Below are 26,211 nucleotides of genomic sequence, written 5' to 3' on the forward strand. Positions count from 1 at the left end.
TTCACTTTGTTTGGAAATAGTCACATCAAAAGTAATTTTTCTGAATACAATCAATGCAAACAATTGACTGTATAATAAAAGCTGACAAATTATTTCCAAGAATGGGGTTTTGCAGTTAGGGTTATGTACATAAGTCAAGACCAAATATTTGATATCAAAGTAGGCTTGACTGAACAATTAGCTCAATTTTGTCACAATAGGATGTAGGACGAGATCTCAATTGTCATCTGGAAGCAGTTTTATATTTGGTGTTTGTGGTTTAGAATGGGAAGAGCAACATGTGCACACTAGCTCTCCACACATTTATATTGTTCAAACCATCACCCTCATCCCTACACTTCTGTTGCACTAATAGAGCACGTTTTAGCAATGCAAACATATATTGCTCTCCCAAATTTAAACTCACTTCCTAAAACTAATTCTTACTGAAAAGTGCTAACCTGCTTTTAGCGTTGCCCATGTCACTTAGAAAATACAGCTGTTAGCAGGTCAGCAAGTGAAATGACAATGCCTCAGTCAGGCTGTGTGGTACAGCCCCTTCAGTAAATGTCAGTTATCAGGAGATAAATGAGCTCGGGATAGGAAAATTAAAGTTGAACCAGTGCCAGGCAAAACATCAGAAAAGGACATTTGTGTCTCAGCAGTTACCAATATTGGATGTCAGCAGGTTCTTGAAGTGGGCTTCATAGCAAACACCATGTGGCACCCAATACGTTATCAAGCCACAGCCCAGATATGGATCATTATAAACAGGAAATGCTGGAAATTTCAGTAGTTGCATCAAGACAAAAGGCAAACAGCTGGGGGAAGAGATCCTGCATCAGAACTCCCCACCCAGAAAATTAACCCATCTTGTATTTAAAATGCACACAGCCTGTCTATTCCAGCACTTAGTGTGTTTACTATTTCCAGCGTTCACAGGTTTCTCTTATTGAAGAATTACTCTACAATCAGAGGACAATTTTCCAGATGTTATTTCTCAAGTGGAAAGGTCAGGAGAAAGAGGTTTGAGAGCTGATGTCACAGGTCTCCACCCCCTCCCCCACCTTTTACATACGGTCAGGGTTTCCTTCAAGGACAGAGCAGTGTCTTCGACTGCAATAGATGCAAGGCCAACATGTTCATTTACAATCAGACAGATTATGTTCCCAGCCCTCCCACCTCACTTTGCAGTTGGCCAGTTGAGCACTGTGGGTCTTCTACCTGGGACTCCTTTAGGATTGTCGGATCTGAGTAGGAAGGTAGCAGGACAAGAAAGGAACAACAATTGTAAGTGTTTTATTGCTCTGCAGGGATTAGAGTCCAGACCAGTCATCTATTGGGTTGAAAATCCTCTGTACAACATTCATAATGAGCATGTTAATACAGGAATTTGAAATTCCTTTTTGATGTCAGCAATGGTGCTATTTACCAGTTGCTCCTGATTTCTCATCTGGTTTTTAGACTGCTCAATTAAAACACTCTTGGTCTCCTCTGCAGTCTTGCGCTCTACTTCCATTCGTTCAGCCTCCTCCTGGGCACATTTCCTCTCCTGCTCCAGCTCGAGTGCTTTGCGAGTTTGTTCTTCCAGTTCTAGAAGACAACATGGAAATAGCTTGTTACAACATGCCGAGTATCAATATCTACATCACAATTCTTGTGTATGGCATGTACTTCCTGTCCACAAAAGTTTATTTCCTGTCACACTTTTTTTTTTAAATACAGAATATTTTGTAAATGCTTGCCACCATGTATAGACGCAGGCCAATGACCATTAGGTGGCACTCTTACCTTCTCAGCCTCCCCTATGGGCTAGTTAAGACAGCAACAATGCAAATTACATAGTTACAAAGTTTAAAAAAAACTGCCCCACTCCGTGGCCCTGTTTGAAAAAAAAAAGTCAGCCCTAAAACCCCCATGACAACCACTTGGCCATTTCTGCTCATTGAGGCCCCCCTGCCTAAAATCAAAAATAAAATGGAAAATTTGCAGCCCGTGCCCAGCTTAGGTCATCTGTGTGGCTCCACTGCATGTCCCACCTTTCCTCCTCCACTGTTTATTTCAGATCCATTTACATCATGTCGCCCTAGTCAGCCCCACCTTTTTAAAACTATGGCAGCCCCATTGCCTATTTCCCTACTTGGCCCGTCTATTAAAAAAGTTTTTTAAAAAAGCATTATTTATTGTGGTCCATAAACCCTGGACAATTCAGCCCGGGCGACTGTAGTTCTTTTAAAAAAAAAAGGCAGCAGAGTCTTTTTAAAAAAAAATATCAAGTGATGCATTTTGATAGCAAGAACAAGGAGAGGCAATATAAACTAAAGGGTACAATTCTAAAGGCAGTGCATGGACACAGAGGAGACCTGGGGGTCTATGTGCACAAATCGCCAAAGGTGGCAGAGCTTTTCTGCATTAAATTTCATCTGCCACAAGGTTTTGCAAAAAAACAAATTAAGCCCTGCCCACCCAAATCTAAAAAAAAACCCGACTAACTGTGGCACTGCCTCCAGCCCAACAGGTCCACGTCACTGAAAAGTGAAGTAAAGTATTTGGCTCTGTGCTCTCAAAAAGCAGCCACAATAGAACTCACTCTTCCTGACTCAGTTTTCAAAATCAAAAAACATGGCCCATGTTGCAGGGAGGAAGGTGGCAGAGCAGGGGAAGGCAAGGAGTACGAGGTCATCAACATTTTGAAGTCCCTTTCTGCACCCCCCACCCAGCAAAATTGTATTTCACCATTTCTGTGGTTTTGTCCAATATTTTTCCTCATTCTATCCTGAAGTAGTTACTTCTGCTTACTGTTTGGTATTTTGTCCAAGTGTCCAATCTTCATGAATTTAGACAGGGTCAGCAACTTATTTATCTATAGGGGCTCCACAGTCACGGCAGAAAGAAACATTTTCCAGTAAGGCCTACTGAAGTGAAAAGCAGGAATCTTGGCCAGTTTTCCTCTCCATCACTGGAAGGCCAACTTCTACCATTGCCTTGGCCAATATCATCTAATCCAGCTGCCAGAGATTCAATCTGGCATATCCTGGTCAGTGGAGCTCTATTAATCAGATCATCAAGTTGTTGAGTTTCCAGAAGAGGCCCATGCAGTGTGTTCCTTGCAGTTACCCTCTTTTCCCTTGGTTCCCAAAGAATGAAAGCTGGTGCAAGTTGAAGAACGACAAGAGTACTTGCCATACAGTATAGTTTAGTATTAGGTGGTCCCTTGTGTCAAGGATGACTTGCTTCCACACCAAAAAGGGATGAGTTCACAGGTGTTTCAATGAGGGACCGGATTCCAGGTCCAAAACTACATGTGGAAGGGTGGAAGATGCCTGTGCGTGAATTCTTTTAACATGGGGTGGCCGTTGCACACCAGCCACCACACTGGCTTGATAGAGCTAGATCGTGGTCCAGTGGCAAGAGTTAACCAAGACGACTGGAGACCAAGCTCTGTTGCACAGACCTAGTGTGCACATAGACCGTAGTGTGGGCTGGCCTGTGCTGCCCCTGGGCCCTCACCTCTCATCGCTCCTCTGCTGTACTTGGGCCCCACTGGTGGTCCTGCCCACACTAATTGGCAACCTGGATTTTGAAAATGTTAATCCAGTCACCCACCTCAGACCCGTTGCCCTCCTGGGACAGCTCGCGCTGCACCTCGCAGTGACATGCTCCTCCTCTTATCCCCGACCTGGGCTGGTGTTTCCTCGTAGGTCGGGGTTTAGAGAGGTGGTGGCTCTAGATTGGTTCTTGAGCAGCTCCAAGACACAAAGTTGCTCCATCAGCAATGCTAAGCAACAGCCTTGCAGTGAAGCTCACAGGCCTCTACAAAGAATATTGATCACATTTTCTAATCAGATTTTTAAAAATAAATTGACCAAATGATTCCTCTCCCTCCCCTGGAGATTTTTAACCAGCTGTCTTAACGAGTTCCAGCAGAGACTAAGAGGACTATACAAAAAAGGTAGGTAGGTGTTGGGTATGTACCTCAGTCCCAGATCTCAAACCTGGTCACCTTGGGAAAGAGGAATTTCCTAAGGGTTTTTTTTTTAAAGTTTCTTTTTTAAAACCTCTCCTTGGAGATGACATGACTGTTGGTGAGAAGAACACACAGGCTGGTGGTGGTGGGGAAGGAAGGGGGGGGGGGTCATGATGCTTAGTTGCATCACACATATTTGGCAGAGGGTCAATGGATCAGTCTCTTCAGGTTTACAAAAATATTTAATCCCCAAGGAGGCCATTTATTTCATAGAGAATAGGATATTCAGTAGGTCCTGTATTATTCAGCAATGATTTGTAATTATACATCACACACAGGGAAAGGAGACACTTTTTGTTCAAAGTCCTTCATTCATTCAAGAATCCACTTTATGACACTGGAAGCATGTTTCTCACTCAGGTCAATTAGTTTCTCGATCAATGTTACCTCTTTGAGCCTTCTGAGTCTGTTCTTCAATCTGTTTCAGTCTTTCCATCAATTCATCCTTCTCACGCTCTATGTTTTCCCTTTCTTTCTCAGCTTGCTCTCTCTTCTTTCTCTCATTTTCTAGCTGTGCTCTAGGGACAAGAACACCAGCACATATAAATCACCAGTACAGAGACACACACACTTTTACGGCTGAAATGCTTTAACATGTTCCAACTGAATTAATTACACTGAGCGCAGGTGACTTGTACAGGCAAATGCCACAGCAATTTCATGCCATAAACATTCCACAACAGCAACTCTGCTGAAGGAGGAACTTTGGCCTCAATATGCCAAAACTCTGCTCCTCTTCAGGTGATTGGCATATCATCCACTTAGAGGCAACAGGACCTTGGTGTAAGGTTTCATTTGAAGGATGGGATACAATGAAAATAGTATTGATTACAACAAAGCTTTTTCGCTCTCACCCTGCTTGAAGTGTCTCCAAACCACACCCAAGAAACTTGTAAGTTGCGTTGCATTGGATGTTTAGCCAATCTCCTGTCGAAGTACCTTAGTGGGGCATGTCCCAAGCAGTGTGTGTGCACTCCACATCAGAGAAATAATACTTCAAAAGTTTACAAACAAACTCACTATAGAGTCACAGAATGGTTACAGCACGGAAGGAAGGTGGCCATTTGGCCCATGCAAGAGCACTTCAGCTAGTCCTGCCCCCCACTTCTTTCCCTGCAATTTCTCAGGTACTTATCCAATTCCCTTTTGCAACCCAGAATTGAATCTGCCCCTACCACCCCCTCAGGCAGTGAATTCCAGATCCTAACCACTCGCTGCGCAGGAAAGTTTTTCCTCATGTTGCCTTTAGTTCTTCTGCCAATCACCTTAAACCTGCGTCCTCTGGTTCTTGAACCATCCACCAAGAGAACAGTTTCTCTATCTACTCTGTCCACACCCTTTGTGATTTTGATTGCTTCAAATCGTAAAATATTCCTGACCTTTCCGCCTGTTTCTGATGCTTCTCTTCTCTAGCCTGGGCCTTCATCTGCTGGACTTCAATGGTATCTGGCTTACGTCTGCGCATATACAGTTCGTGGTTCCCCATGCACAATGCCAGGATGCGCTTGTTAATGCGGAGTCGAGGTGCGTAGAATATGAAATCCTATGAAAATAAGGGAGAACTTGGCATAAAGGTTTCAATATTTAAAAAGAATGCATTAAATGCAGGCCCATTCTGCAGAGTGTGACAGCCTCATCGGAACAAACCAATATGGTTACTTTTTCTCCACTATCTGGTGTTGCTCCCCAAGGGTTCCCCCAGCCTCTCAGCTTGGAGAGTCATATGAACCCAAGCTAGAGATTTCACCATAGCAACTGTTGCTAAGAGTGCACTGTATTCAGTGCAGAATGGAAAAATTGGCACAATGCAGGAGGTGAACACTGGGTAGATGCCAACTAATATTTTCCACTTTTAAGTAGCTTTGTCGTTAGAAAGGGTGGGAAAAAGAAAGCAAAGAGATGGCTGCATTGTCGATAGAGCTGTCAACTCCCAGCATAAATATAGTTACGTTTACAGGCAGCGGGGAACTGCTGAACCAGAATTTTAAAATCAGCAACATCTGAAGCAAACAATTTAAGAGCAGCTGGCATGCTCGAGTTGTGAATTCTGGTCAAGATCAGGTTCAAATTCAAATTCATTGCGATGTGCAATCATGTTCATTGTAAATATACGGACATGCAGATTATCACCATGCTGGCTGATCTTGTGAATACCAGGTACTGGATTGCATTACCAAATCCTCAAGTAACATTAAGCTATACAGTGCTCTGGTCAAGTTGCAGCTGCACTACTGGATAAAGTGGTTGAGGTCAGGGTACAGACTAGACGCTGTAAACAGAAGATGGTAGAATTGGTATTCAGGTGAAGACCAATTGGGGCAGCTTCTTCATCCAAAATGTATTTTTGCAAATTGCTGTATATTCTATGTACTTACTGGTGCTTTTTTATCAATTGGTTTGATGATAAACTTCTTGTCGTTAAATGAAATGTTTCGGATTTCACTCCATGGGAATCCAATCTTGGGTGTCAACCTTAAAATTTAGAGATACAGGTTCAACAAGCACAAAAGGATACCCACACTGCATCCAGCATTATTGATTTTAATTAACTTTCTCTCTCCCTCCCTCCCTCTCCAGCAATCATTTCCTTCATTGTAAACACAAACTGCTCACAATCAGATTGAACACCAATCTCCAAGCTTGACAAGCACTCGAGCCAGCCTACAGCAATTGACAACTGCAAGGTTGAATTCTGGATCAACAAATGGGAACATAGTGGTTAGTTTCTCCCCAAACAACTGAACCAGCAGATTCGTGGGTTAAAGTTCCACCCCCAGTATAACAGTGTTTAGACAAGATTCGAGGCTCAATTTCTGGCTTAGGCAGAGTTTGCCAATTTCAGCCCGAGCAGCAATTGAAGCACTACAATTTACCTCAGTGCCCCTGGGGGTTAGAAACATAGAAACATAGAAAATAGGTGCAGGAGTAGGCCATTCGGCCCTTCTAGCCTGCACCGCCATTCAATGAGTTCATGGCTGAACATGCAACTTCAGTACCCCATTTCTGCTTTCTCACCATACCCCTTGATTCCCCTAGTAGTAAGGACTTCATCTAACTCCTTTTTGAATATATTTAGTGAATTGGCCTCAACAACTTTCTGTGGTAGAGAATTCCACAGGTTCACCACTCTCTGGGTGAAGAAATTCCTCCTCATCTCGGTCCTAAATGGCTTCCCCCTTATCCTTAGACTGTGTCCCCTGGTTCTGGACTTCCCCAACATTGGGAACATTCTTCCTGCATCTAACCTGTCTAACCCCGTCAGAATTTTAAACGTTTCTATGAGGTCCCCTCTCATTCCTTCTGAACTCCAGTGAATACAAGCCCAGTTGATCCAGTCTTTCTTGATAGGTCAGTCCCGCCATCCCGGGAATCAGTCTGGTGAACCTTCGCTGCACTCCCTCAATAGCAAGAATGTCCTTCCTCAGGTTAGGAGACCAAAACTGTACACAATACTCCAGGTGTGGCCTCACCAAGGCCCTGTACAATTGTAGCAACACCTCCCTGCCCTTGTACTCAAATCCCCTCGCTATGAAGGCCAACATGCCATTTGCTTTCTTAACCGCCTGCTGTACCTGCATGCCAACCTTCAATGACTGATGTACCATGACACCCAGGTCTCTTTGCACCTCCCCTTTTCCTAATCTGTCACCATTCAGATAATAGTCTGTCTCTCTGTTTTTACCACCAAAGTGGATAACCTCACATTTATCCACATTATACTTCATCTGCCATGCATTTGCCCACTCACCTAAGTGAGTGGGCAAAGTGGGGGAAAAAAATTCCATGACAGGGTTCCTGCCGTAAGATGCATGCGTAAATGGCAGGCAAGGACAGGATTGGACTTGGCTGTGGTGGCAATTCACTGTCCAATACCCAGCCACTCACCTCTCTAGGCCACTGTTGTCCATTAGAAATTGCTGATGAGCTACAGGCATGGCTAAAGCAATGTACTTCACGTGCATATTTACTCAAGAAACATCTACCATCAGTGTTTTTTCAGTCACTCTTTCACCAAACTTTACAACAATGGCATGGTCAGACAGGATATTAGTGCATCTTCCAACTTTTTGTCCAGCAGTTACAAGCAGTACCTGCTGAAAATTTCGACTTGCAAAATGAGACATACCAGAATGGGGTTAGATGCTACTGGCCCATTGCCATTTCACACAATGTTGCTGGTGGTTCCATAGAGCTGAGTAACAGCATCCATTACTCCCGCTTAATAACTAAGTGCAATTAGCTATATCGTGATTTCCAATTAACCATGTGGCCAACACCGATCTTGGCTTACAACTCCTGGGGTTCGAGGTACCCATCAGTGTTGGTTAGCGGGATAGGGCAAGGGTCCAAACAATTACCTCAAAATCATCAACATTTCATCACCCATTTGCCTATATTAGACAGCATTCCCCATGGAGAAAGTTACCGATCATCATGTTCATAGATGTTCAATCCAAGAGCATCAACTCCAAGCCACAGCTCAGAGCCTTTTTTGTTTTTGATGTCAAAGTAGTTAACTCCATACATTTCAAGATCTTGAGCAATTTTCAGATATTCCATCATGGCATCCTCCCTGTTAATGAAAGCAGGTGTCAATATTAAACTCCAATGTTTAAAGATCAACTTTTTAAGAAGTGGCGGGGGGTGGGGGGGGTGGCGAGGAGGGAGAGAAGACAGACAAGAGGAGAAATATAAAACAATTCAAATCCTTCAAACAAACAGACACTTCTGTTGAAATTTATCTGCTAATATTTGGCTGGAGTATATTATAAAAACATGTTTGAAGCAGAAATCAATTGAAACGACTATGGCTTTGAATTAGGTAATCCAATTTAAACTAAAACCCACCTGTAAACAAATATTTTCAAACTGCTTTTTAGTGAAACAAACATTGGCAGGGGACTGGAAGAGAATAATGGAAAGTGACACTGCTGACTTAAAAAAAATAAAGGTCATAAGAACATAAATAGGAGCAGGAGGTCATTTGGCCTTGAGACTGCTCTGCCATTTAATGAGATCACGGCTGATCTACCTCAACTCCGCTTGCCAGCACTATCCCATATCCCTGGATTCCTTAATATCCAAAAATCTATCGATCGGTGTCAACTAAGCCTCCACAGCCTATGGGATACAGAATTTCAAAGATTCACAACCCTCTGAAGAAATGTTTCCTAATCTCAATCCTAAATGGCCAACCCCTTATTCGGAGACTGTGGGGTTTAAAACTCGCCCCCGCCAAAAACCTGGCGTACCTACTGCTTTCAAAGTGTCCGATGGAGGTGGCCTCTTGATCGATTTTCAGCTCTTTGGCAATTTTTTTGGAGCGGACCGGAAGTTGGTCATAATGGGGGCGGAAGTGCTGCAGGAAATACGTGAGGGGTGGAGTCTCTGCCAGTCAGTCAATGGTGGAGCGGGTCAGTGCTTGTGTACCTCACCACGTGTCTTTCCCTCACTTAAAGGGAGCGAACCGGCGATTATTTAACTTCGGCCCACCAGGGAGGGTTTCGGCCAGGCCAGCAGCCTGGCACCCAAAAATGGGTGCCAGACTGCCTGTTGGCAGCCCGGCCGAACCAGAGGCCATAATTGCCTGGCGATCGGGAAGTCGTCCAGCAATAAAGAGGTGGCAGCCACGGCAGTGCGTCCTCCCCATGCTCAGTGAAAGGAAGGTGCACCGACAGAAAAAGCTGTCGGGGGCACCCCACGGCAAATTTATGGCTTTTTCAGCTAAATTTCATGGGGGCGGGGGGTGTCATGGAGCTGAGGGAGATAGACGGTGCGCCCTTTAATGCACATAGGCTGGTCAGTAGCAGCGGGGCAAAGTGGGGGCAAAACCACCCCCCCCCCCCCGAATTTCACTGGCAATGACCATTGGACCAGAAGTCTGAAGTCGCTCGACTCCACGGCTGCTTTCTGGTGGTAAGTGGCCTGTTTGGGAGGCTGAATTTCGGTCTGTGACCCCTGGTTCGAAACTCCTCAGCCAGGGGGAAACATCCTCCTTGCAGCTACCCTGTCAAGCCCTGTAAGAATTCTGTATGTTTCAATGAGATCATCTCTCATTCTTCTAAACACTAGCGAATATAGGCCTAGTTTACTCAGGCCACTCCTCTCCCCTCTCACTATCCCAGGAATCAGTCTGGTGAATCTTTGTTGCATCCCCTCTATGGCAAGTACATCCTTCCTTAGGCAAGGAGACCAAAACTGTACACACTACTTCAGGTATGGTCTCACCAGGGCCCTATATAATAGTAGTAAAACATCTTTACTCACTCAAATCCTCTTGTAATAAAGGCCAACATACCATTTGCTTTCTTAATTGCTTGCTGTACCTGCACGTTATCTTTTAGTGATGTGTACAAGGACACTCCGGTCCCTCTGAACAACATTTCCCCAAATTGCTCACCATTTAAAAAATGTGGATACTTTCACATGATATTCCATTTGCCATGTTCTGCCCACTCACGTAGCCATTCTTTATCCCATTGAAGCCTTTTTGCATATTCCTCAACTTACATTCCCACCTAGCTTTGTATTATTAGCAAACTTGGGATATATTACATTTGGCTCCCTCATCCAAATCATTGAGATTGTGAATAGCTGAGGCCCAAGCACTGATCCTTGCAGTACCCCACTAGTTACAGCCTGCCAACCCAAAAATGACCAGTTTATTCCTACTGGTTTCTATGTTAACCAATCCATGCTAGTATATTTCTTCCAGTGCCATGAGCTCTAATTTTGTTTAATAACTTCTTGTGTGGCACCTTATTGAATGCCTTCTGAAAATCCAAATACACCACATCCACTCATGTGGGTTTCCCCTAATCTATACTGCTAGTTACATCAAAAAACAATTTGTCAAACATGATTTCCCCTTCATAAATCAATGTTGACTCTGTCCAATCTTATTCTTTTCTAAATGCCCCGTTACCATGTCCTTAATAGATTCTAGCATTTTCCTTAATACTGATGTCAGGCCTAATATTAATATCGGACATTTCAGTTTTCTAGATATCGGTGTTCTGTTCAGTGGACTTCATTAGTACTTGGTACACATTCTATGCAATAAGCATTTCACCAAGTGCCTTGCACTCAGAATACAACTTTTCAATGGGCCAATGAGGGCTACGGTAGCATAGTGGTTATGTTACAGGACTAATAATCTAGAGACGCAAGTTCAAATCCCACCACAGCAGCTTGAGGATTTAACTTCAGTTAATTAAATAAAATCGGGAACAAAAAAGCATCAGTAATGGTGGCCATAAAACTACCAGTTTGTCGTAAAAACCCATCTGGTTCACTAATACCCTGTGGGGAAAGGAAACTTTACCCCAGACCCACAGTAATGTGGTTGACTCTTAAGCCTTCTTAGTAGCCTAGCAATCCACTCAATTGTATCAACAAAGTCAGCACTGTGGGAGTACCTTCAGCACACGGACTGCAGCGGTTCAAGAAAACAGCTCACCACCCCACCTTCTCAAGGCCACATAAGGATGAACAACCAAATCATGTGAACAAATAAATAAAAATACCATTTGCAATAACTGACATGAAACGCTTAAAGGCAGCAAAGAGTGTTGAGTTTGGTCCCCATCAATCGGAGCCAGGTTTGAACACAGGCTCCCAAAAAAGGTAAACAATTGAGTTAGTTCTGAATTGAGCAATGGTTTAATTTTGATTAAATTAATTTGGGCAAAATACTAAGAATGGGAAATATACAAAGCAGAAATCCTACTTATTTCCACTGGCCCTTATATACTCCAAAACAGACCCAGAGCAGCAAACAACAAAGCCATCAACCCATAAAAATAAGTACATACAATACACTTGCAGCACAACGAATGCAGAAGCAATTTATCTAGAGCTCAACTCGTAGTATAGAATCATTTTACTTGGTTGGCAGCAGCCACAAAGGTGGTGGTGTTATAGCAGCACATGAAACCATGGGATTTATGGTTTTAATATTTGGCATCATCACTGTTTATTTTTGTATTGGTTCCATTAATCCAAGTGTCATATATTCACCATAAAAAAAGATGGATGAGAAAAGAAAAGAATTGGGAGGTACAATGAAATCCCAGGGTGTTCTAAATCCAGCAGAGAGATTAAACAAAGCCTGGAGAGCCTCATCCCAATGTAAAACTGGCCACAAGCCATCAAAACAGACAACTTCCTTCAAAAACAGTGGTTCGAGTGAGAAACTCAAGGGAACTACAAGGTGCACTTTGGAGATGGAGATTAAAAAGGCATGTAGGCCTACATTTCACCATGAGCTGCAGGGCCATCTTCCAGCATAGCACAGAATATGGTACAATCTTTTATCTATCCTCACCCCACAAATCGAGACATTGGTTACACCAGGGACCAAAAGCAGTCACAGCATGCAGAGATGGCAATGTTTGTGCTCAGCACTATTGCTCCTACCAGGTGTCAATACGTGGTTACTGTTTTAGTCCTGAACAAAGACATTTACTGATGAGGGAATTACCACTTGTCAATATTAGAATCTAGGGCAGAAAGACCACCAGCTTATAGTTGGAGTGACCACAACTCTCTTGCATGGCTAAGGAAGATTATAAATTTAGAAGACGACAACAACGTGCATTTATATAGTACCTTTCATGACCACCAGACATCTTAAAGTATTTTACAACCAATTAAGTACTTTGAGTGTAGTCACTGTTGCAATGTGGGAAACGTGGCAGCCAATTCACACACAGAAAGCTGCCACAAACTGCAATGTGATAATGATCAGATCATGTTTGTTATTTTGATTAAGGAATAAATATTGGCCAGGAGCGCAGATATAACTTCCCTGCTCTTTGAAATAGTGCCGTGGGATCTTTTATGTCCACCCGAGAGCAGACGGAGCCTCAGTTTAACATCTCATCCAAAAGATGGCACCTTCAACAGTGCAGCACTCCCTCAGCACTGCACTGGTCAGCCTAGATTGTGCTCAAGCCCCTGGAGTGGGACTTGAACCTACAACCTTCTGACTCAGATCAAGTGTGCTACGCACTGAGCCACAGCCGACACTCGTTTTGTTAAAGGTTAACCAGGAAAGCAAAGTCTCCAGAGGCATTTGCTTCTGTTCTATAAAAAGGATTAAACTGGCAACACCTGGTATTACCTGATCATTCCTCGGTGTTCCTCGTGCCAAATCTGGATTCTTTCCTCCCACTGTTCTTTGTTCAACTTGTGCTGTTCCAGGACACTGAAGAAGTGAACAGTTAGCATATACATTATACATAAAACAGATTCCCACAGAAAAGTCACCTAAAATGGAGAACAGCTTCAGAGTCAGTCTGTAATGGGTTATATTCATTGACATACCAACTGACTTTCAGGAATAATCAAATTCTGATCAGCAAGATCCCTAGCAACTGAAAAAGCATCAGCTAGCCGTGTTCCTATTCTGTCTCACTGACGTCATCAATGCAACAGTCATAGTTTTAGATGTACAGCTGACCCTTCAATTGAATTTGAAATGTACCAAATCTGCTCAGTGCAGGAAGCCAAAGAATAAAGATTACGTAAACCTGGAAATGGGGATTAGGCGATGCCAAGCTTAGGCTCAAAGCATTTAGACAAGAGGAAGGATAGACCTAGGCAGGCAGAGTTCCAGACAGGAGGTCTTGGAAAAGAAGTGTGTGAGGAGGAGACTGTGCAATGCATAGATTTCAACACAAGGAAGAGCATGTATTAGATTATTTGCAGCTTATCTTCCCAATTCTTTTATGTGGAGAGTTCTCAAAACTTGTAAGCTCAAATGAATAGGCCAGTCGTGCCTGGACAACGAGGACTAGTTCCTACAACTCGTGAGCCTCTTAAGAGCAGACACTGACAATGAGATTCAACACTGCCTCCAGTGCAGCCTTTGGCTGCCTGAGGGAAAAGGGCGTTTGAAGACCAGGCCCTCAAATCTGCCAGCAAGCTCATGGTCTACATGTATGGCCCTCCTGTATGGCTTAGACATGGACCATGTACAGTAGACACCTCAAGTTGCTGGAGAAATACCACCAGCGATGTCTCCGCAAGATCCTACAAATCCCCTGGAAGGACAGACGCACCAACGTTAGTGTCCTCAACCAGGCCAACTTCCCCAGCATTGAAGCACTGACCACATTTGATCAGCTCCGCTGGGCAGGCCACATTGTTTGCATGCCAGACACGAGACTCCCAAAAGCAAGCGTTCTACTTGAAACTCCTTCACAGCAAACAAGCCAAAGGTGGACAGAGGGAACGTTACAAGCTTCCCTGATAAAGTACAACGTCCCCACTGACACCTGGGAGTCTCTGGCCAAAGACTGCCCCAAGTGGAGGAATTGCATCCGGGAGGGCGCTGAGCACCTCGAGTCTCATCACCGAGAGCATGCAGAAATCAAGCGCAGACAGCAGAAAGAGTGTGCGGCAAACCTGTCCCACCCTCCCTTACCCTCAATGACTCTGTCCCACCTGTAACAGGGACTGTGGTTCTCATATTGGACTGTTAAGCCACCTAAGGACTCATTTTAAGAGTGGAAACAAGTCTTCCTCAATTCCGAAGGACTGCCCATGATAATGATGTGCTCAAGCACTCTCCTCTTTACCCCACCCTTTCATTCCCGAGAGAGGAAAGAGAAAAGGGAAAAAAAAGTGAAGGGGAAAACAGTCATCCTGAACTATTGAGCACAGCCTAGTAGCTGCTTACAAAGTACTAGAGATGTGGAGCAGCCCATGTCCACTCATTAAAAGGAATGATAACCAGAATTAGAAAAAATTCAACAAAGTTATTTATGCATTGGATTAGTACAAATCCTTCCTACGAGAACAAATGTAAACCTGGTGTGTTGGGGAGGAAGGGAGAGGTGTAGTGGAACCTGGGCTCATCCTGTTCAGACTGCTTGTAAGGTCCCCAAATTAACTAAATTTGTGGAATCTCAATTTGGTTTCCAGTGGCATGAAATGGTCCTTAATTCAGCACTAATTGGCAAGCTCACTGAAAGGCTATAAGATGATTGGTATGTGCAATGGAAACCAGTGTGAAGTAAGGAGTGCTCAAGATTGGGGCAAAGGAGTATTGTTGGGGTAAAGTAGAGGAAGCTTTACTCTGCCTCAGTCAGTGCTCTATGCATGACCTGGGAGTACTCTGTACTGACATGAGTTAACTGAAATGGAGAGAGTTTATTCCCCAGGACTAATATCCTCACTTTGAGCAAACAAATAGTTGGGGCAATCACAGTCAAATTCTTAGTGGCTATGGATCCATACCACAAAACCATCCTCTGCCAGTCTCCCCCAGAGATTCTATAGCATGGCTAGTGTGGAACAGTGTTGCATTGGTGCAGTAGCAGGTGCTCTTCTACAATTGGGATTTAGATAGGGAGCTTTGCTCTACCATACCAGATCCGGAAGTTGGGAGACGAAGGGAAAGTCTTCCAATCCCAGTATTACCCTCAGGCTATTGAAGACATACAAAAAGAGAGTCACCTGTGTTTTCGGCCATTGAAAAAAAAGTGTGAATATTTAACTCATTAAAAATTTAAACAACAAAATTGGATTCAAAAATATTTTAATAATTACATGCCAGGATTAACTAGAAACTAGTCATACTGAAAAAGGCTACAGAACTTGGATTGTATCCAACCAGCTGGGCACTTGACCATCATAGGCGGTCCCTCAAAACGAGGATGACTTGCTTCCACGCCAAAAAGGGATGAGTTCACAGGGGTTTCAATGAAGGACCTAATATTCCAGGTTGCGAGCTATATCTTGGAAGGGTGGAAGATGCCTTTGCGTGGATTTTTAAAACAAAATATATAAACGTGCGGTGGCTGTTGCACACCAGCCTGTGTGTGGCCATGGCACTGGACCATGAGATGGCTGAGAACATGCCCAAAAAATGCATCAGACTTGTCTGCATAAGCAAGGCAATGTGATTACTACACAGAATATAATCACATTGGACCAGCTAAAATAGGCAACCAATGCAAGCATGAGTATCAGTTTGTTCCATTGCAAAGGACACCCCAAGACCAATCACATCCCCACCCAACATCCATACATGTGTGCATTTTAGCATTGGTTTCTGAACAGTGATCAGAAGCAGAGCCATAACTAATCCTCTCAACCACCACCACCACCTCACCCAATCTTTAACTGCTACTTTGGCAGAGATCAACTCATTCAGCACAGCCTCCAAATGAAACTCAGGATTTTGTAGTCTGCATAAATCACACTGACCTTAAGAAAGCTCATCTTATTCAATAGCCTGCACATTAACCACAGGTGGATTGTTACAACCAACCACTTAACTTAAAAATTCCAAGTGCAAAACTTAGACCCTGCACAGAACCCCTGAACTGTGGTTCTCATTAATCATTTGAATCACAGTCTGGCATTATAGAAAGCACTTTTTGCCTTAAGTGTTGTCATTTAGATCTGCCTTGTCATTTATCCGCCTACAAGTCACAGAATGGACACTAGGCCGTTTGCATTGAGGTGAGTTAATTTCAAACTGTGGCCATTGTTGGAAAAAAAAGAGACAATTACCGCTGTGGAAGTAGACGGTCATTTGACAGGTAGCCAGATTTGTGGGAGTCTTTATTGAAATCCCCGTATTTGACCTGGACGGCATAAGAAGCCAGCAACACTGCAGTCTCTGGGGGGCAGTAGATGTCATCATTCAGAATACCCTCTTTCACTTGCAGGAAGAAGAGGCGTTGGGTGATCTCCTGAATCAGCTCCTCAGATACATCTTCTGGAAAGAATTTTGCTCTAAACTTGAAAAGCAGTGGGCTTTCCTTACGGACATCCTGCTGAGTCACCTAAAAGCACAGAACAGTTGATAAAAATCACAACTTCATGCATCTCCAAGTCCATGCAGAAATTTAGATCAAAAACAAGTACATTATCTCTATTTGAATAATTTCACTTACATCATTTATGTCTTAGTTTACTCTAATAGCTCACCTGTGCAATTGAACCAGAAGGACTATAAAGTCCTCAACCCAATTCTTTAAAAGGACAACAGAATTGAACTCGGCCATGATGTTGCTCATGGTAAAATAGCCCCAAATGTGTACCAAGTAGAACATATGATTTGCAACTTTGACAAGGTACTGGAGGGCTGTGTGCAATGTTCCCTCTAATTTTGTTTTTGGTACACAGGCCCTTTACCTGGCTGTGCAGCCCCAATTTTTCAGGCATGTGTGTGACCTGGGCGGGACCTCCAGACTGCTGCACAGCTCAACGAGAACTTGGGCCGCAAGTGTCAACAAAACTATAATCCAGGTACACAGCTCTTCATTCCTGATCATTTTAGATGGAGAGCTATAACCTTTGTTCCTAGCTGTGAAACCTTTGGCATATTGCCAAATTAAGTAATTTAAGAGTCAAGTCATGGCAGGAGAGCCCAGACCCATGTCATGCTCCTCCTGTGCTATGTGGGAAGTCAGGGACACGGAAGTGTCCCCGATGACGGCATGTGCAGGAAGTGTATCCAGCTGCAACTCCCGTCAGACCGCATCGTGGCACTAGAGATGCACATGGATTCATTCTGGAGCATCCGCGATGCTGAGGATAGCGTGAATAGTGAGGTGGTCACACCGCAGGTAAAGGTTACACAGGCAGATAGGGAATGGGTGACCAGCAGGAAGAGCAGTGGAAGGCAGTTAGTGCAGGGGTCCCCTGCAGGCATCTTCCTCCAAAACAGATAAGCCACCTTAGATACTGTTGGGGGATGATGACTCATCAGGGGAAGACAGCAGCAGCCGCCAAGTCCATGGCACCATGGGTGGCTCTGCTGCACAGGAGGGCAGGAAAAGAGAGAGCGCGGGAGAGCTATAGTGATAGAGGATTCTATTGCAAGGGAAATACCTAGGCATTTCTGTGGCCGCAAACGAGACTCCAGGATAGTATGTTAGCTCTCTGGTGCAAGGGTCAAGGATGTTGGAACAGCTGCAGCACATTCTTGGGGGGGGGGGGGGGGTGGTGGTGGTGGTGGTGGTGATGAACAGCCAGCTGTCATGGTACATATTAGGTAAAAAAAAAAAACAGGAGGAGGTCCTACAAGCTGAATTTAGGGAGCTAAGAGTTAAATTAAAAAGTAGGACCTCAAAAAAATTGTTATCTCAGGATCGCTACGAGTGCCACATGCTAGTCAGCAGGAATTGCAGGATAGCTCAGCTAAATGTGGCTTGAGGAATGGTGCATGGGGGAGGGATTCAAATTCCTGGTACATTAGAACCGGTTCTGGGGGAGGTGGGACCAGTACAAATCGGATGGTCTGCACCTGGGCAGGACTGGAACTGATGTCCTAGGCGGAGTGTTTGCTAGTACTGTTGGGGAGGGTTTAAACTAATATGGCAGGGGGATGGGAAATCTATGCAGGGAGGCAGAGGGAACTAAAAAAAAGGGCAGAAGCAAAAGGTAGGAAGGAGAAAAGCAAGAGTTAAGGGCAGAGAAATCGAGGGCAAAAACCAAAAAGGGCCACACGACAACATAATTCTAAAAAGGACAAAGTGTTAAAAAACAAGCTTGAAGGCTCGGAGTCTCAATGCGAGGAGCATTTGCAATAAGGTGGATGGAGTGACTGCTCAGATAGCTGTTATTGGGATTACAGAGGCATGGCTCCAAGGTAACCAAGGCTGGGAACACAACTTCCAGGGGTATTCAATATTCAGGAAGGAGACGGACAGGAAGGAAAAGGAGGTGGAGCAGCATTACTGGTTAAAGGAGGAGATTAACACAATAGTAAGGAAGGACATTAGCATGGATGATGTGGAATCTATATGGGTAGAGCTGCAAAACACCAAAAGGCAGAAAACATTAGTGGGAGTTGTGTACAGACCACCAAACAGGAGGGAGGTTGGGGATGGCATCAAATAGGAAATTAGGCACACATGCAATAAGGGTACAACAGTTATCATGGGTGACTAATCTGCATATTGATTAGGCTAACCAAACGAGTAGCAATACTATGGAGGAGGATTTCCTGGAGTCTATAAGGGATGGTTTTCTGGACCAATACATCAAGGAACCAACTAGAGAGCAGGCCATCCTAGACTGGGTCTTGTGTAACGAGAGGGGGATTAATCTTGGAAGAGTGACAATATGGTAGAATTCTTCATTAAGATGGACAGACAGTTAATTCAGAGACTAGGGTCCTGAACTTAAGGAAAGGTAACTTCGATGGTATGAGATGTGAATTGGCTAGAATAGACTGGCAAATTATACTTAAAGGGTTGATGGTGGATAGGCGATGGCAGACATTTAAATATCACATGGATGAACTGCAACAATTGTACATCCGAGTAGCGCAAGAATAAAAAAGGGAAGGTGGCTCAGCTGTGGCTAATGAGGGAAATTAGGGATAGTGTTAAACCCAATGAAGAGGCATATAAGTTGCAGCAAACCCCAAGGACTGGGAGAAATTTAGAATTCAGCAGGAGAGGACTAAGGGTTTAATTAGGAGGGGAAAATAGAGTATGAGTGTAAGCTTGCAGGAAACAGAAACCTGACTGCAAAAGCTTCTATAGATATGGGAAGATAAAAAGATTAGTGATGACTAATATAGGTGCCTTGCAGTCAGAATCAGGGGAATTTATAATGGGGAACAAGGAAATGGCAGACCAGTTGAACAAATACTGTGGTGCTGTCTTCACTAAGGAAGACACAAATAACCTCCCGATAATACTAGGGGACCGAGGGTGTATATAGAAGGGGGAACTGAGGGAAATCCTTGTCAGGAAATGGTGTTAGGGAAATTGATGGGACTGAAGGGCGATAAATCCCAGGGCCTGATAAGTACTCTGGGATGCAGACTAAGTAGCCCGAGAAATAGTGGATGCATTGGTGATCATTTTCCAACAGTCTATAGACTCTGGTTCAGTTCCTATGGATTGGAGGGCAGCGAATGTAACCCCACTTTTTAAAAAAGGAGGGAGGGAGAAAACCGGGAATTATAGACTGTTTAGCCTGACAGTGGGGAAAATGTTGGAATCAATTATTAAAGATGAAATAGCAGCACATTTGGAAAGCAGTGACAGGATCGGTCCAAGTCAGCATGGATTTATGAAAGGAAATCATGCTTGACAAATCTAGAATTTGAGGATATAACTAGTAGAGTGGACAAGGGAGAACCAGTGGATGTGGTGTATTTGTACTTTCAAAAGGTTTTTGACAAGGTCCCACACAAGAGATTAGTGTGCAACATTAAGGCACATGGTATTGGGGGTAATGTATTGACGTGGATAGAGAACTGGTTGGCAGACAGGAAGCAAAGAGTGGAAATAAATGGGTCCTTTTCAGAATGGCAGGCAGTAACTAGTGGGGTACCACAGAGTTCAGTGCTGGCACCCCAGCTATTTACAATATACATCAATGATTTAGACAAAGGAATTGAATGTAATATCTCCAAGTTTGCAGCTGACACTAGGCTGGGTGGCAGTGCAAGCTGCGAGGAGGATGATAGGAGGCTGCAGGGGGACTTGGACACATTAGGTGAATACTGCACCTGCCATGCATTTACCCATAATGTGGATAAGTGAGGTTATCCACTTTGGTTGCAAAAACAGGAAGGCAGATTATCTGAATGGCGGCAGATTAGGAAAAAGGGAGGTGCAACGAGACCTGGGTGTCATGATACATCAGTCATTGAAGGTAGGCATGCAGCAAATAGCATGCTGGCCTTAATAGCAAGGGGATGTGAGTATAAGAGCAGGGAGGTCTTACTGCAGTTATACAGGGCCTTGGTGAGGTTACACCTTGAATTGTGTGCGCAGTTTTGGGTCTCCCAATCTGAGGAAGGACATTCTTGCTATTGAGGAAGTGCAGTGATTCCTGGGATGGCAGGACTGACAAAGACAGACTGGATCGACTAGGCTTATATTCACTGGAATTTAGATGTTTGAGATCCCCTCATAAAATTCTGACAGGATTGGACAGGGTAGATGCAGGAAGAATATTCCTGATGTTGGGGAAGTCCAGAACCAGGGGTCAGTCTAAGGCTAAGGGGTAAGCCATTTAGGACCGAGATGAGGAGAAACTTTTCTCCGAATTGTGAACCTATGGAATTCTCTACCACAGAAAGTTGTTGAGGCCAGTTCGTTAGATATTTTCAAAAAAAAAGTTAGATGTGGCCTTTACGGCTAAAGGGATCAAGGGGTATGGAGAGAAAGCAGGAATGGGGTACTGAAGTTGCGTGATCAGCCATTATCATATTGAATGGTGGTGCGGGCTGAATGGCCTACTCCTGCACTTACTATGTTTCTATGTAAAACTTGCATGCTCTGCTGAAAGAAGCCAGGTGATGCTCATAGGGAGAAAGGAAAACAATTGGGAATGTTTCAATGGGCTACTCTTTCCCATCTCCCAGCAGCAGATTTAAAAAGAAAACATGCTGGCCGAAATCAAGCAACGGGTTGCTTGCCCACTCAAATAATGCAGGACAAAGTGGGGGAAAAAAGTTATATAGCACATTACCACATCATTGCAAGGTTTCAAAACAGTTCACAAAAATCACAGTGCATGAATTGTATCCACAAATATGCCAGCCACTAGGAGTGTAATACACCAAAAATAACAAGACGAATGAGTATTGGCCAAGATAACAGGAGTACTACTGGCTTTTCTTTGAATTACATCATGGAATCATAAAACCCACCCGAACAGACAGGCAGGCCCCAGGGCACCACAGACAGGCAGGGCCTTGGTGCCTCGCCAAGGATGGTACATCTGACAAAACAGCACTCAATATGGATACTGCATTATAAAACTAAAAAACTACTTCTGACCAGATTTTATAAAAATGCACTGAATTATATAGCTTTGCCCAATTACCACCACCCAGCTCTGAACACCATACATAAACAGAACAGATTCAGTCAGAAAAGTGAATACTACATGCTTTAAATAGCAGAGGCAAAATCTTTTGTTCAGTACTAATATGACTTGCTGGTGCTGATAATGACACCAACTGTTTTGAATATCATCCAAAGCATTACACTGCCAGTCAATGCACAGTGCAAGTCAGTGTGGTGGCAATGTGCCATTTCCAGCCACACCAGGGCATTATGGGATTTAATTTTATGTCTTGGCAAGCAAGAGTGGAATTTGCTGTGTTTGTACAGAACAGAAAACCCATGATAAAAAGGCACACAAGACATGTTTGAGAAACTGCCCAAGTTGTAGTTGAGGCATTATCCATCCCAATTCGAATGTACCCCCTTATGTTATTCAATGACTAGACATTCTGCCATCTGTCTCATTTCCCCCACAGGCATAGTAGACAATCCCTTAAATGTGAATCATGGAAATATTTCTACCTGCAGAGTCTTGTGCTGACTTCAAATAGTCTCAGTTTTATAAACTATATCAAAACAGTGGCCCATTTAAAAAAAAAAATGGGTTAAGCACTTCAGCTACAGAGCAAGGATCAGATGCCTTGGCCAGCAGAGCAAGAAACTCAGGTGAAGTGTGAATATCAATAGTTCAAATACCACCAATGTTACATACAATCTGGGGGAAAAAAAATTAAGTGCACGAGTTCAGATTTTATAATTTGTAAAAATTTGTTGGAGGAAAAACACAAGTTAGATAGTGTCTCGACTTCAACAGTTGGTGCAAGAAGCACTTGCTGGAAGGGGTTAAACAGCCAGTCTGAATGTAATCCACCAGCAAGCTTGTATTATCCTCAGTGGCTCAAGTTATGAGCAATAATTTGACTGAAATCACTTGGACAGACTTTTACCAGGTGTATCTAGTCTTCACAATATGCTCGGCCCCAAAAATCCATCTTTTGGCTCCCTTCTCACAACTGACATACTGGACTAGTTTTAACCATTCCAACAATGAGCTACCGTGGGTGCATTTCAGAAAATGTCGTTCAATAAATCACTTGAAAGAGACTTCTTGACTGTACTGGGAACGTCACTGCTAAATCCATTGGCTCAGCACCCATGTTCTTTCTTCACACCTTAATTGCCTTGGGATGTGTGTTTCTCTCTTTCCCCTCCCCCATTTATAAAACTGCTACATTAATACAAGTCATTGCTGCGCAATGTACAATCCCAAACACTACACAAAAAACAGCTGCAATCTCCTTTACAGCAAAGGATTTATTTATTTATCCCCTGAACATGGACCAGCAATGGTAACTGGAAGATGTGGTACTTGCAAGCACATTTCTTAGTAACAGACCTTTTTGTTGAGTTTCAGCCAGGTGGAGAAGCCCTTTGTATCTTGGTACTGGAGACCAAAAAACCAGACCTCACGAAGCCCAATGGTTTTCACAACCTAGTGAGGAAACAAACAGGAGGATTAAGAGGGGGAAGAGAAAAAAAAAAGCTGGCTGCATACCCTACAGAAGTCACAAGAAAACCTCCCGCTTTACATAACCAAAGAAAAAGGGAAACATGGTGATAGCCGATATCAAATGCTGCTGGGTTGCGGGTACACAGGGGAGGAGTCACAAACCTATTTTGTAGTCATATTACTGAATTGACCAGACTATTAAAGAAGTCAGTGTTCTTTCCTGTTCCAAGGCTGCCCTGCCAACACAAGGTTCAATCCAAAGTGGAACCCATTTGTAATCTGCATCCGTCAGCGGAGGTCATCATTCACAGCCCGTTCAGGATAGCAACATTCCTTTTGACTCTGGTCATACCCAGCTGATTTAAATACATTTTTTCCAGGAAGTCTCAGTTTTGGATATTGTGGAGTACTAAAATCCATTTGATTGTATGTATGCCAAGTCATTAATACGACTCAAGATATTTCCCAAAATATTAAGAGGCTGCTAGATTATGGATTAAGTACTAAAAAAAAACTGATCTCCCATTCGTACTATGTAATTTATTTTTTCACCTGAAACTTAATCTAATGCTTATTAAAAAAAAAAAGAAGGTAGATAGAAAAAAAAAAGTTAGCACCAATGCTGCCCTAGGCCTGCACAGGGATGTAATAAGTGGCAGACTACTGCTAGCAGAACATGGTCAACATTTGACAAGTGAAAGCATGCTAGCTGCAGGAGGTACCAGGGCCTTGAATTTCCCCTGCATTTGTGCCCAGACATGCATAACCAGGCCACAAATAATTTACACCCAAGAGATCGCAGCATTTGGGTGTAGGCGAGTTACACATGCAAGTACACACCAAATCTTCATTTAAAAAATAAAGTCCTCTACCTAAATGCATCTCCACCCATAAAACTGGCCCCATCCCAAATTTAAAAAGCTATTCTGACTTGCTTGGCATTTTGTTCCTTTTAATGCATTTTTATGGCACAAGTAGAAGTCACATTAAAAATTGAAATGGTTTCACGATTGCAGGTTCTTAAGCATGTGCCTATTGTGCAAGATCGATGGTTGAATGAGTTGAAACTTCAATTTTTGTTCTTTGATATTCATGGTGCGAGTTTGTTGCTTTGCTTTGTACAGCAGGCCCCTCAAAACACTGAAGTACCACCAACGCTGCCTCCACAAGATCCTGCAAATCCATTGGCAGGATAAGTGCAGCAACGTGTGTGTTCTCGCATTGACCACGCTCGATTAGTTCCACTGGATGAGCCACATCGTTTGCATGCCCTACACGAGCCTCCCAAAGCAAGCGCGCTACTCGGAGCTTCAACACGGCAAGCGAGCCCTAGGTGGGCAGAGGAAACTCAAGGACACATGCAAGGCCTCCTTGAAAAAGTGCAACATCCCCACTGACACCCGGGGATCCCTGGCCCATGACCAGTCAAGTGAAGAAAAAGCATTCAGGGAGGCACCGAACACACAGTCTCTTCGCTGAGAGCACGCAGAAGCCAAGCGTCGACAGTAGAATGAGCTTGCGGCAACCCACCTACCCGTTCCTTCAATCACCGTCTGCTCCCCATGACAGAGACTATAGGTCCCACATGAGTTCGCAGGTGACTGAAGAGTCCAATTTTTAGTGTGGAAGCAAGTCATCGGAGTCAAGAGAGAGATGCTTTGTTTATCAAACATATTCTGATGAGATTCATTGGAGTATAAATTGACACTGAATGGGAGACAAAAAAGTGCATTTTTGGGTTTAACACGAGTTGCACCCATGGAGGAAATAACTTTTTTTTTAAATATATAAAAATCTGGGGTAAGTCGAAGAACCTGAACCCACAGTATTGGACAAAGCAGTAATTGCGGAGAACTGTATACTAGAGCCACGAAGACTGATGAATAGATGCACAACCACCATTTATAATACAATGATTTAAATCAGAATAAAATTAGTGTGAATAAATTCTAAAAGAGGCAGCAATGAGAAAGCCAAAAATACAAATCTGCTCTGCTGTACAGTATCACATCAACCAGATTCAATCCAAATGAAATGTCAGGCCATGAAGCCAGTTTTTAAAAAAATCAACAAGCTCGAACACGAAGATGAATCATACGCGTGTACAAATGTTCGTCAAGAAGCTGGAAGAATTGCAAACCACTTCAAAACAAGTCAACCCAGTATGTATGAAGCACAAATTTGATTATGCAATATATCATGCACATGTTTTTCTGCTACAGTTGTAAATAAATCCAGTACAGTAGTTTAGCCTGTGAAAAATATATGACTTCAATATTTCCAGTCCTCTAATGCGATACGAGAATACGATTAGCGGGAGTTGAGAGAGAGGTCACGAGTTCCGAGAAGCAGGAGGCCTGAAGGTCGGTGAGGAGTTCAAGTCTGATGAGGATCGCTCAACCCTCTTCTGGGAGGACAAGTGGTTGGCTGTTTGGTAAGTGTCTTTTTCTTTTAATTGGATTTTTAATTAGATCAGTTTAATGAGAGAGATGGCAGGTCAGCTCAGTCCCATGGAGTGCACATCCTGCGGTACGTGGGAAGTCCTGGACACTTCGTGCGGCCTAGATAACCACGTGTGCAGGTGGTGTCTCCAGCTTCAACTACTCGAGCTCTGTGTTTCGGAGCTTGAGCGACGGCTGGAGTCAATACGGTGCGTCCGTAAGGCTGAGAGCTACGTGGATCGCACGTTTCAGGAGGTGGCCACCCTGCAGCTTAAAAGTGTGCAGGCAGAGGGGAAATAGGTGACCACCAGGTGAAGAAAGAACACTAGGCAGGTAGTGCAGGAGTCACCCAGTGAGTCCATCTCGTTTTCAAACCGATATTCACTGAGTATCAGTGAGGGCAATGGTGCTTCTGGAGAGTGCAGTCAGAGCCAATTCCAAGGCACAGCTGCACCGGGGATGGGGGAAAGAGACGAA

At 43.7% G+C, this 26,211-nt stretch overlaps 1 protein-coding gene across 1 annotated transcript in view; it reads right to left on the reverse strand.

Annotated features, from left to right (window-relative positions):
• The window catches only part of msna (moesin a), an 85,964-nt gene that overhangs the window by 6,713 nt on the left and 53,040 nt on the right, over positions 1-26,211 (reverse strand). The window contains exons 3-10 of the mRNA XM_070882687.1: positions 23,180-23,275; positions 16,532-16,806; positions 13,131-13,214; positions 8,433-8,579; positions 6,382-6,478; positions 5,386-5,549; positions 4,394-4,524; positions 1,412-1,572 (exon numbers count right to left, since the gene is read on the reverse strand). Coding sequence (XP_070738788.1) covers positions 1,412-1,572; positions 4,394-4,524; positions 5,386-5,549; positions 6,382-6,478; positions 8,433-8,579; positions 13,131-13,214; positions 16,532-16,806; positions 23,180-23,275 — 1,155 coding nt within the window. The remainder of the gene's footprint in view (positions 1-1,411; positions 1,573-4,393; positions 4,525-5,385; positions 5,550-6,381; positions 6,479-8,432; positions 8,580-13,130; positions 13,215-16,531; positions 16,807-23,179; positions 23,276-26,211) is intronic.

Source organism: Pristiophorus japonicus, chromosome 6 (assembly GCF_044704955.1).
Source record: "Pristiophorus japonicus isolate sPriJap1 chromosome 6, sPriJap1.hap1, whole genome shotgun sequence".
NCBI lineage: Eukaryota > Metazoa > Chordata > Chondrichthyes > Pristiophoridae > Pristiophorus > Pristiophorus japonicus.